Source organism: Cherax quadricarinatus, chromosome 9, assembly GCF_038502225.1.
Source record: "Cherax quadricarinatus isolate ZL_2023a chromosome 9, ASM3850222v1, whole genome shotgun sequence".
Classification (NCBI taxonomy): domain Eukaryota; kingdom Metazoa; phylum Arthropoda; class Malacostraca; order Decapoda; family Parastacidae; genus Cherax; species Cherax quadricarinatus.
The window spans coordinates 20118240-20131146 of NC_091300.1; the positions used below are offsets into that span (position 1 = coordinate 20118240).

Here is a 12907-nt window from a genome sequence, read left to right on the forward strand (position 1 = left end):
GTGAAGCTTGGGTTGTAAATGCTGCAGCAAGGAGGCAGTTTGAGGCAGTGGAGATGTCTTGTCTAAGAGCAATGTTTGGTGTAAATATTATGCAGAAAATTCGGTGTGGAAATTAGGAGAAGGTGTGGAGTTAATAAAAAGTATTAGTCAGAGGGCTGAAGAGGGTTTGTTGAGGTGGTTTGGTCATTTAGAGAGAATGGATCAAAGTAGAATGACATGGAGAGCGTATAAATCTGTAGGGGAAGGAAGGCGGGGTAGGGGTCGTCCTCGAAAAGGTTGGAGGGAGGGGGTGAAGGAGGTGTTGTGGGCAAGGGGTTTGGACTTCCAGCAAGCGTGCGTGAGCATGTTAGATAGGAGTGAATGGAGACAAATGGTATTTGGGACCTGACGATCTGTTGGAGTGTGAGCCGGGTAATAGTTACTGAAGGGATTCAGGGAAACCAGTTATTTTATATAACCGGACTTGAGTCCTGGAAATGGGAAGTACAATGCCTGCACTCTAAAGGAGGGGTTTGGGATATTGGCAGTTTGGAGAGATATATTGTGTATTTTTATACATATATATACTTCTAAATTGTTGTATTCTGGGCACCTCTGCAAAAACAGTGATTATGTGTGAGTGAGGTGAAAGTGTTGAATGATGAAAGTATTTTTTGGGGGGATTTTCTTTCTCTTTGGATCACCCTGCCTCAGTGGGAGATGGCCGACTTGTTGAAAAAAAAAAAAAAATTGTTAAATGTTGATGAAGATAGGGAAGCTGTGATTTCGTGTATAGGGCAAGGAGGAATAACATCTTGTAGGAGTGGGGAAGAGCCAGTTGTGAGTGTGGGGGAAGTTCGTGAGGCAGTGGGTAGAATGAAAGGGGGTAAGGCAGCTGGGATTGATGGGATAAAGGTAGAAATGTTAAAAGCAGGAGAGGATATAATTTTAGAGTGGTTGGTGCTATTATTTAATAAATGTATGAAAGAGGGTAAGGTACCTAGAGATTGGCAGAGAGCATGCATAGTTCCTTTGTATAAAGGCAAAGGGGACAAAAGAGAATGCAAAAATTATAGGGGAATGAGTGTGTTGAGTATACCTGGTAAAGTGTATGGTAGAGTTATTATTGAAAGAATTAAGAGTAAGGCAGAGAGTAGGATAGCAGATGAGCAAGGAGGCTTTAGGAAAGGTAGGGGGTGTGTAGACCAAGTGTTTATAGTGAAACATTTAGGTGAACAGTATTTAGATAAGGCTAAAGATATTTTTGAGGCATTTATGGATTTGGAAGAGGCATATGACAGGGTGGATAGGGATGCAATGTGGCAGATGTTGCAGGTGTATGGTATAGAAGGTAGGTTACTGAAAGCAGTGAAGAGTTTTTATGAGGAGAGTGAGGCTCAGGTTAGAGTATGTAGGAGAGAGGGAGATTATTTCCCAGTAAAAGTAGGCCTTAGACAAGGATGTGTGATGTCACCATAGTTGTTCAATGTACAGATAGATGGGGTTGTAAGAGTGAATGCTAGGGTGTTGGCAAGAGGTGTGGAGTTAAAAGATAAAGAATCACACACAAAGTGGGAGTTGTCACAGTTGCTCTTTGCTGATGACAGTGCTTTTGGGAGATTCTGAAGAGAAGTTGCAGAGGTTGGAAGATGAATTTACTAGGGTATGTAAAAGAAGAAAATTAGAAGTGAATATAGGAAAGAGTAAGGTTATCAGGATAACAAAAAGATTAGGTGACAAAAGATTGGATATCAGATTGGAGAGAGAGAGTATGGAAGAGGTGAATGTATTCACATATTTAGGAGTGGATGTGTCAGCAGATGGGTCTATGAAGGATGAGGTGAATCACAGAATTGATGTGGGGAAAAAGGTGAGTGGTGCACTTAGGAGTCTGTGGAGACAAAGAACTTTGTCTGTGGAAGCAAAGAGGGGAATGTATGAGAGTATAGTTGTACCAACGCTCTTATATGGGTGTGAAGCATGGGTGATAAACATTGAAACGAGGAGAAGGCTGGAGGCAGTGGAGATGTCATGTCTAAGGGCAATGTGTGGTGTGAATATAATGCAGAGAATTCGTAGTTTGGAAGCTAGGAGGAGGTGCAGGATTACAAAAACTGTTGTCCAGAGGGCTGAAGAAGGGTTGTTGAGGTGGTTCGGACATGTAGAGAGAATGGAGCGAAACAGAATGACTTCAAGAGTGTATCAGTCTGTAGTGGAAGGAAGGTGGGGTAGGGGTCGGCCTAGGAAAGGTTGGAGGGAGGGGGTAAAGGAGGTTTTGTGTGCGAGTGGCTTGGACTTCCAGCGGGCATGCGTGAGCGTGTTTGATAGGAGTGAATGGAGACAAATGGTTTTTAATACTTGACGTGCTGTTGGAGTGTGAGCAAAGTAACATTTATGAAGGGATTCAGGGAAACTGGCAGGCCGGACTTGAGTCCTGGAGATGGGAAGTACAGTGCCTGCACTCTGAAGGAGGGGTGTTAATGTTGCAGTTTAAAAACTGTAGTGTAAAGCACCCTTCTGGCAAGACAGTGATGGAGTGAATGATGGTGAAAGTTTTTCTTTTTTGGGCCACCCTGTCTTGATGGGAATCGGCCAGTGTGTTAATAATAAAAAAAAACTTGACGTGCTGTTGGAGTGTGAGCAAAGTAACATTTATGAAGGGATTCAGGGAAACTGGCAGGCCGGACTTGAGTCCTGGAGATGGGAAGTAGTGTCTACACTCTGAAGGAGGGGTGTTAATGTTGCAGTTTTATAACTGTAGTGTAAAGCACCCCTCTGGTAAGACAGTGATGGAGTGAATGATGATGAAAGTTTTTCTTTTCGTGCCACACTGCCTTGGTGGGAATCGGCCAATGTGTTAATAATAAATAAATATATATAAAAAAAAAGAAAATTACAAAGCAGACTACACTAATGGGATTCTTCTCGAAAGGTACACCCCAGACCCCTACCCATGCAAGTCGTACCATTTCCTCACTGTCATCTCACTTACCTGGGCCCTTTACAGTTCCTGATAACCCTGCTGACAACTCCAATGATGATACCCCTCACTTATTGACCAGTTTGCTTAACAACCTAATTGTAGGAATGGAACTCGGTCGTTAAGTGAGGGGTGCCTGTGTAAATATCTTATTTAAAGTGAAAAAGAGCAGATCTAGTTATATATATCATTGGTATAATAACACCTTATGCCTGACCCAGGCTTCATGAGTAAGAAGACTCTGGAAACCCATCAAAGGTATGCACTGTATATGAAGGATATGCAGAACAGCTTTTATATGGACTGTTTCTCTCAGGGTTGAGCTTTATCAGTTGACTTGATAAAGCTCAGCCCAGAGTGAAGTGTAGTCTCAGTAGCCATACCTGTGGGTGGCACTATCTCTTTACATTCAATATAAGTATCACCTTAATCTCACTTTGATATAACTTTTAAACTAATTATCTTAGTGAATTTTGAGAAATATGTGTTGAGTATTATCCTTCACTGGAAGATAGGGTTATTTTTTTTTTCCCAACACATCAGCCATCTCCCACTGAGGCAGGGTGACCCAAAAAAGAAACACTTTCACCATCATTCAACACATGTGTGCAGGTAATTCATCCTATATCCACTAACCTGAAATGGCCTCATCACTTTTCACTCATCACTTTCTGCACTAATATATCTTTTTAAATGAGAATTCATTTTATAATTGAACAGTGTAGTTCCCTGGTAGATGATTTTGGAGCTTTTTTTTTGTGTTGGGTTCATCTTGGGACACTGAAGTGACAATGAATAAAAAAAACTGCTACTGTTTCATCCTTTTATAGGACAGTCATCTCTATAAATTCTTGGTGAGCTATGTTCCTAGAGGTCTCATGAAATTAGACACTGCACGTAATACAAAATTAAGTCTTCATAATGTTGTGTTTGAGGCTTGGGCTCATTTTGTGTATCGTGTCTATAGTATATCACTTTAATCTGGATAATATTGACATTCATAAGAAATGATGACCAGAATAAGAAAAAGATTTGGACATAGATGAATCATTGAATCAGAAAAATGTTAGATAATTCAGTATATTTTCCAGTTGCCCTTTTTTAATAAAAAACATTTGATAATTGAAATCATGAATATGGAAGCCTGTAAATTATTGGGATGACTGTATTGTATATGATCATTCACCTAGCCTCACGAGCACTTTGTCAATGTAGCCTCCAGCCAGGCCAGGTCTTGGTAGGTACTTAGTATGTGGACATAAGGGAAATATTTCTTGTACATAAATTGTTGTGACTTCTTTTATGCCCAAGATGTGCTGTCACTTCAAAATTTTGATAATGCTCAATGTGAAAATGCATCTAATAACATCCAAAATAAGTTCCACATGGCCACTGAGTGGTAAGACATGTTGTAGTCCAGAGAGAAAGATCATTGCTTCATTTTCTGCTTGCTCTCTCTTCACCACATCTACATCACTCTACTACACCACTCTACTCCATTAATTGCATGGAGACCATTTTGTATATTACTAATAGTTGCAGTTGTTTCTTAAATATAAACTTGAGCATATCATTGTCATTGTTGTTACTGTTCCATTTAGGACTGGTGTGCAAGCACTTGTAAATTACTTAAAAGAACAGGCACTCAACAATAACAAAATTCCAAATTATTATTATTATTATTATTATTATTATTATTATTATTATTACTACTACTACTATTATTACCTCTTGAGATATGTTGGAATAGAGGCAGAAGGTATTAAAGACTGGGCATAATCTGTTTAATTATACTGCAGTCAAATTTATCTATTTTGAAAAAGCCCTTGATCTAAGTCATTGAAGTAAATTTCTTAGTCATTTTTTGCAGGTTAGACAAAAGAATCACTTGTATCTAAATGCTATTTCACAAATACAGTATATATTGCATATGTAGAAAATCCTTTTTATCCCTCAGACGAGAGAAGAGAAGTGTTCCATTTATTGTAACTCGGTGTGTTCGAGAGGTTGAAAGACGAGGGATGCAAGAAGTTGGAATTTACAGAGTCTCTGGCTTAGCATCTGATATAACTAAACTAAAGAAATCTTTTGAATCAAGTAAGTTTTCTTTTCTTTAATTTTTTAATGAAAGATGTAGATTGCAATAGTTTTCTTATGGTCACTAATCATGTTTCATTTTGTCTTTTGAAGGAGAGAATTTATACACAAATAACCCGCACATAGAAGAGAGGAGCTTACGACGATGTTTCGGTCCGACTTGGACCATTTACAAAGTCACAAGTCGGACCGAAACGTCGTCGTAAGCTCCTCTCTTCTATGTGCGGATTATTTGTGTATCATTCCAGTCACGGTATTGTGCCTTCTTTTGTTATTTGAGAGAATTTATACTTTTAACCCTTTCAGGGTCCAAGGCCCAAATCTGGAGTCACGCACCAGTGTCCAAGATATTTAAAAAAAAAAATTTGTTATTTTTTCTTATGAAATCGTAGAGAATCTTTTTGTGAAGGTAATAAAACAAAAAGTACGAAAATTGGTGGAAAATTTACGAAATTATGCTCTCGCGAATTTTGATGTGTCAGCGATATTTACGAATCGGCGATTTTGCCGACTTTGACTCCCATTTTAGTCCAATTACATTATTCCAATCAACCAAATTCTTAGCTATTTCACTAGTATTACTTCTATTCTATCGATTGAGCACAAGAAATCGCCAAGTCAACTGTTTCAACTACAAAATAAAGTGATCGGAAATTGTTAATTTGGCCAATTTAACACAAAGTTCAAAATATTCCAATTTCAAAATAGGGTCCAGAATGAACAATGTAGGCATTCCTGGCACTAAACTAACATTTCCTCTGTTCATTAGTTATGTTTTGAGGCTTTACAAATAAATTCCATTTTGTTTTTTTATTCACATAATGAATTTTTATTCACACCAAAAAATAGAAGATTTACTGTTATGCAATACTGTAATAATTGTATAAATATCATCACCATATTTGTGAATGTATATTAGACCCACCAGCTGATGTGTATTAGACGTGTGAGGTCGTTTGTTTACTCTTGAATATCGGCAAAAATTTAACATTTCCGCTACTTTGAGCTCAGTTTCAAGCCATTTCCAATGCTAAAACCAATCAAAATCATCTCTATTTCTGTAATATGTCTTCCATTCTATCAAATGAGACCAAGAAATCGCAAATACAACTATAAAAAACATACGAAAAAACACTGCAAAGTTGCTGTTTTAATCGAAAAATCATGATTTCATTTTTTTTCTCTCATTATGCACAGTGTGCTGCAGGATCTGTTTTATGTGGTGCACACATACCACATAGATGTATTCTCTCATATCTAGGCCCAAATGTACCACTCACAGTTTATCAGAGTGAGCTGAGCTCATGGCGTAGATCTACGGTTTGGACCCTGAACGTAAAGCCGTAGATCTACGGGACGGACCCTGAAAGGGTTAAATAGGTGTCTGTTTCACTGAATATAATTAAAGTTTCAGATTTAGCATTCATAATACTTCTTTCCTGTTTTTATGTATACAGTGGACCCCTGCGAATTCGTAGTTCCGAATCCGCAGCTTCAGTAATTCATGGATTTTTCCTTAGAACCTGACTAATAATTGTTCTTGGATCTCCCCACAAATTCGCAGAATGTTTTTTTGGCATTTTTCAGGCAATATATACTTTTTTATGCATTTTAATGCTAAATAATAAGAAATATCTTCTTCTTTCTTTCAACGTACCAGCCGTATCCCACCGAGGTGGGGTGGCCCAAAAGGAAAAACGAAAGTTTCTCCTTTTAAATTTAGTAATATATACAGGAGAAGGGGTTACTAGCCCCTTGCTCCCGGCATTTTAGTCGCCTCCGCTTATGGAGGAAGAATTCTGTTCCACTTCCCCATGAAGAATAACAGCTATATAATTTAATAATTTTGTAACATAAATATTAACATAAATTCAGCAAAATTTCCATATAAAATATAATGTATAAATTTTTACTAAATTAAATTATTACCATATTTTTACCATACATATACTATAGAAAATGGGGCTGCATGAATTATAGTATACCAAAGAAAACAGGCTTACATGAATTACAGTACATATGGGGGTAACATTGGTATTTTACATTCTAGCACTGTGGGAGACATAACAGTACGGTACTGTATACGGGTTTATCTTAACATTTTTTTCTTAAGGGTGATGTATGAAGCTGAGTTTGAAATTTAATTAAAGTTTTGGGGGCATATTTAGGGTTTAAACTTTAAAAATAGGCATTTATATGCCTTTTTTAACAGTGTCCAGAATTCACGGTTTTTGCAAATTCACGGGTGGTCTTGGAACATAACCCCCACAAATATGTGGGGACCACTGTAATTATATAATCTTGTATATACAGTACTGTATATCTTTTTTCAGATCCTTATGAAGCAGAACAACTTGTCAAAGAAGTGGATATTCATTCTGTGACAGGACTGCTCAAGCTGTTCCTACGTGAGCTTCCTGAAGCACTCTACACAAGTGAATTGTACCCGCGATTTTTTGATGCCTTTAGTGCTATCGATCCTGAGTACAAGAAGACCACACTGCTCAAACTCTTTTCATCACTTCCTCAGTTAAATCAGTCTGTTATAGCATATCTCTTAGAACATTTAGTTAAGTAAGTAATAATAATTTTATTTTTTCTTAAAGTGCATCTTGTTAATATTTAGACTGTAATCTCTACCTAACTTGTGAATATTGTTGTTATTATTATAGTTGAACCCTGATAATTTACATTTCATATCTTCAAGGTTTATCTTGGTTCCCACTGTCTTTTTTATTTACTTGTTGCTTGGCTGTTCTCTGAGCCTGGCCCATGGCTCCAAGAGCAGTAAGACTCTTGAAACTCATCAAAGATTTTTTTTTTTTAACAAGTCGGCTGTCTCCCACCGAGGCAGGGGGACCCAAAAAGAAAGAAAATCCCCACAAAGAAAATACTTACATCATCATTCAACACTTTCACCTCACTCACACGTAATCACAACAGTTTAGAAGCATATATGTACGTATAAAGATACACAACATATCCCTCCAAACTGCCAATATCCCAAACCCCCCCTTTAATGTGCAGGCATTGTACTTCCCATTTCCAGGACTCAAGGTATGAAGATATCTGTATTGACATCATTTTCAGGAACCTAATTCAGTGACTTACAGGGTTCAACTGTATTCACAAAAGAATGTGCAGGTTATAAAGCACTGTGTACTGCAATATATGTATGTATTGTATTTTATTTAGTGCTATTCTCATATGGATTATTCAATACAAAAAGTAGTGGGGAGCTGTTCTTCTTTTCACACATTATGGCAAAAAAAAAGAAAAATAAACACCTTGACCAGTTAGTCTGGTTTTACTTGTGTCATAATTTATGAGGAGAACCTTTAAAAATAGACATACAACAGGAATATTTGATATTGGTAAGTTGAAAGTAAATATATGGGACCAAGAGATAATAGGTGAGACCTAATAATAATAATATAACAATAATACAGTGGAACCTTGACTTACGAATGTCCCAACTTATGAGCTTTTTGAGATACAAGCTGTTCCTGGGTCGATTTTTTGCTCTGAGTTACGAGCCAACATTTGAGTTACAAGCCAACCCCCCCCTCCCTCTTCCCCCTTAACCCAAAATCTGGACACCTCGCTTGTTTATCTATGATTTCATGCTTTAATTCATGGAAATCATTCTCTTTGTCTTCTCAGCAATAATATAATAATAATAATTATTCTAGGTAGTAGGTTGATAGACAGCAACCGCCCAGGGAGTTACTACCGTCCTGCCAAGTGAGTGTAAAATGGAAGCCTGTAATTCTTTTGCTGCCGTCTTTTTATTCTGTCTCATACACATGCAAGATTTCAGGTACATCTTGATGCTGGTACATCATAACACAATTGACAAACGCAGCTGCCTTGTAGCAGAGAAAGACTGGACAGGTATGAATTAGGAATGCTGGGATGTTGGGGGGTGGTGTCGGGGAGTTGTAGAGGATTGCTCCCCGGCTGCTCCACAACAAGGTGGCTGCTTGAGCAAAAGGTATTTTTTTTTTCCTTCCCACAACCTGAACCATGTTAAATTAATTATACGACGTGTTACATAAAATTGTGCAGCAATTCTTGAGTGGTGGTCTACTGTATTATTATAATAATGATAGAGCTTCAGGGTGTCAATCAGTACCCACGTCGGCCGTCTCCCACCAAGGCAGGGTGGCCCGAAAAAGAAAAACTTTCACTATCATTCCCTAAATTAATGATAATAATAATAATTATGTAGTAGTAAGTTGGTAGACAGCAACCACCCAGGGAAGTACTACCGTCCTGCCAGATGACTGTGAAACAGAAACCTGTAACTGTTTTGCATGATGGTAGGATTGCTGGTTTCTTTTTCTGTCTCATAAACACGCTAGATAACAGGGATATCTTGCTACTCCTACTTACACTTTGGTCACACTTCACAGACACGCACATGCATATATATATACATACATCTAGGTTTTTCTCCTTTTTCTAAATAGCTCTTGTTCTTCTTTATTTCTTCTATTGTCCATGGGGAAGTGGAAAAGAATCTTTCCTCCGTAAGCCATGCGTGTCGTATGAGGCGACTAAAATGCCGGGAGCAATGGGCTAGTAACCCCTTCTCCTGTAGACATTTACTAAAAAAAGAGAAGAAGAAAAACTTTATAAAACTGGGATGCTTGAATGTGTGTGGATGTAGTGCGGATGACAAGAAACAGATGATTGCTGATATTATGAATGAAAAGAAGTTGGATGTCCTGGCCCTAAGCGAAACAAAGCTGAAGGGGGTAGGGGAGTTTCGGTGGGGGGAAATAAATGGGATTAAATCTGGAGTATCTGAGAGAGTTAGAGCAAAGGAAAGGGTAGCAGTAATGTTGAAGGATCAGTTATGGAAGGAGAAAAGAGAATATGAATGTGTAAATTCAAGAATTATGTGGATTAAAGTAAAGGTTGGATGCGAAAAGTGGGTCATAATAAGCGTGTATGCACCTGGAGAAGAGAGGAATGTAGAGGAGAGAGAGAGATTTTGGGAGATGTTAAATGAATGTATAGGAGCCTTTGAACCAAGTGAGAGAGTAATTGTGGTAGGGGACCTGAATGTTAAAGTAGGAGAAACTTTTAGAGAGGGTGTGGTAGGTAAGTTTGGGGTGCCAGGTGTAAATGAAAATGGGAGCCCTTTTATTGAACTTTGTATAGAAAGGGGTTTAGTTATAGGTAATACATATTTTAAGAAAAAGAGGGTAAATAAGTATACAAGATATGATGTAGGGCGAAATGACAGTAGTTTGTTGGATTTTGTATTGGTAGATAAAAGACTGTTGAGTAGACTTCAGGATGTACATGTTTATAGAGGGGCCACAGATATATCAGATCACTTTCTAGTTGTAGCTACACTGAGAGTAAAAGGTAGATGGGATACAAGGAGAATAGAAGCATCAGGGAAGAGAGAGGTGAAGGTTTATAAACTAAAAGAGGAGGCAGTTAGGGTAAGATATAAACAGCTATTGGAGGATAGATGGGCTAGTAAGAGTATAAGCAATGGAGTCGAAGATGTATGGGGTAGGTTTAAAAATGTAGTGTTAAGATTGTTCAGCAGAAGTTTGTGGTTACAGGAAAGTGGGTGCGGGAGGGAAGAGGAGCGATTGGTGGAATGATGATGTAAAGAGAGTAGTAAAGAGAGTAGTAAGGGAGAAAAAGTTAGCATATGAGAAGTTTTTACAAAGTAGAAGTGATGCAAGGAGGGAAGAGTATATGGAGAAAAAGAGAAAGGTTAAGAGAGTGGTGAAGCAATGTAAAAAGAGCAAATGAGAGAGTGGGTGAGATGTTATCAACAAATTTTGTTGAAAATAAGAAAAAGTTTTGGAGTGAGATTAACAAGTTAAGGAAGCCTAGAGAACAAATGGATTTGTCAGTTAAAAATAGGAGAGGAGAGTTATTAAATGGAGAGTTAGAGGTATTGGGAAGATGGAGGGAATATTTCGAAGAATTGTTAAATGTTGATGAAGATAGGGAAGCTGTGATTTTGTGTATAGGGCAAGGAGGAATAACATCTTGCAGGAGTGAGGAAGAGCCAGTTGTGAGTGTGGGGGAAGTTCGTGAGGCAGTAGGTAAAATGAAAGGGGGTAAGGCAGCTGGGATTGATGGGATAAAGATAGAAACGTTAAAAGCAGGTGGGGATATAGTTTTGGAGTGGTTGGTGCAATTATTTAATAAATGTATGGAAGAAGGTAAGGTACCTAGGGATTGGCAGAGAGCATGCATAGTTCCTTTGTATAAAGGCAAAGGGGACAAAAGAGAATGCAAAAATTATAGGGGGATAAGTTTGTTGAGTATACCTGGTAAAGTGTATGGTAGAGTTATTATTGAAAGAATTAAGAGTAAGACGGAGAATAGGATAGCAGATGAACAAGGAGGCTTTAGGAAAGGTAGGGGGTGTGTGGACCAGGTGTTTACAGTGAAACACATAAGTAAACAGTATTTAGATAAGGCTAAAGAGGTCTTTGTGGCATTTATGGATTTGGAAAAGGCGTATGACAGGGTGGATAGGGGGCAATGTGGCAGATGTTGCAGGTGTATGGTGTAGGAGGTAGGTTACTGAAAGCAGTGAAGAGTTTTTACAAGGATAGTGAGGCTCAAGTTAGAGTATGTAGGAAAGAGGGAAATTATTTCCCAGTAAAAGTAGGCCTTAGACAAGGATGTGTGATGTCACCGTGGTTGTTTAATGTATTTATTGAGGTGTTGTAAGAGAAGTAAATGCGAGGGTCTTGGCAAGAGGAGTGGAGTTAAAAGATAAAGAATCACACATAAAGTGGGAGTTGTCACAGTTGCTCTTTGCTGATGACACTGTGCTCTTGGGAGATTCTGAAGAGAAGTTGCAGAGATTGGTGGATGAATTTGGTAGGGTATGCAAAAGAAGAAAATTAAGAGTGAATACAGGAAAGAGTAAGGTTATGAGGATAACAAAAAGATTAGGTGATGAAAGATTGGATATCAGATTGGAGGGAGAGAGTATGGAGGAGGTGAATGTATTCAGATATTTGGGAGTGGACGTGTCAGCGGATGGGGATATGAAAGATGAGGTGAATCATAGAATTGATAAGGGGAAAAGGGTGAGTGGTGCACTTAGGAGTCTGTGGAGACAAAGAACTTTGTCCTTGGAGGCAAAGCGGGAATGTATGAGAGTATAGTTTTACAAACGCTCTTATATGGATGTGAAGCATGGGTGATGAATGTTGCAGCGAGGAGAAGGCTGGAGGCAGTGGAGATGTCATGTCTGAGGGCAATGTGTGGTGTGAATATAATGCAGAGAATTCGTAGTTTGGAAGTTAGGAGGAGGTGCGGGATTACAAAAACTGTTGTCCAGAGGGCTGAGGAAGGGTTGTTGAGGTGGTTCGGACATGTAGAGAGAATGGAGCGAAACAGAATGACTTCAAAAGTGTATCAGTCTGTAGTGGAAGGAAGGCGGGGTAGGGGTCGGCCTAGGAAAGGTTGGAGGGAAGGGGTAAAGGAGGTTTTGTGTGCGAGGGGCTTGGACTTCCAGCAGGCATGCGTGAGCGTGTTTAATAGGAGTGAATGGAGACAAATGGTTTTTAATACTTGACGTGCTGTTGGAGTGTGAGCAAAGTAACATTTATGAAGGGGTTCAGGGAAACCGGCAGGCCGGACTTGAGTCCTGGAGATGGGAAGTACAGTGCCTGCACTCTGAAGGAGGGATGTTAATGTTGCAGTTTAAAAACTGTAGTGTAAAGCACCCTTCTGGCAAGACAGTGATGGAGTGAATGATGGTGAAAGGTTTTCTTTTTTGGGCCACCCTGCCTTGGTGGGAATTGGCCAGTGTGATAATAAAAAAAAAATAATAATTATAATAATAATAATAAT

General features: G+C 38.7%; 1 protein-coding gene across 2 annotated transcripts in view; it reads left to right on the forward strand.

The window, feature by feature from the left end:
- LOC128686106 (active breakpoint cluster region-related protein-like) overlaps nt 1-12907 on the forward strand; it is a 457973-nt gene that overhangs the window by 436643 nt on the left and 8423 nt on the right. For both annotated transcript variants that reach the window (XM_070083285.1, XM_070083286.1), the window contains exons 13-14: nt 4917-5056; nt 7390-7630. In XM_070083285.1, coding sequence (XP_069939386.1) covers nt 4917-5056; nt 7390-7630 — 381 coding nt within the window. The remainder of the gene's footprint in view (nt 1-4916; nt 5057-7389; nt 7631-12907) is intronic.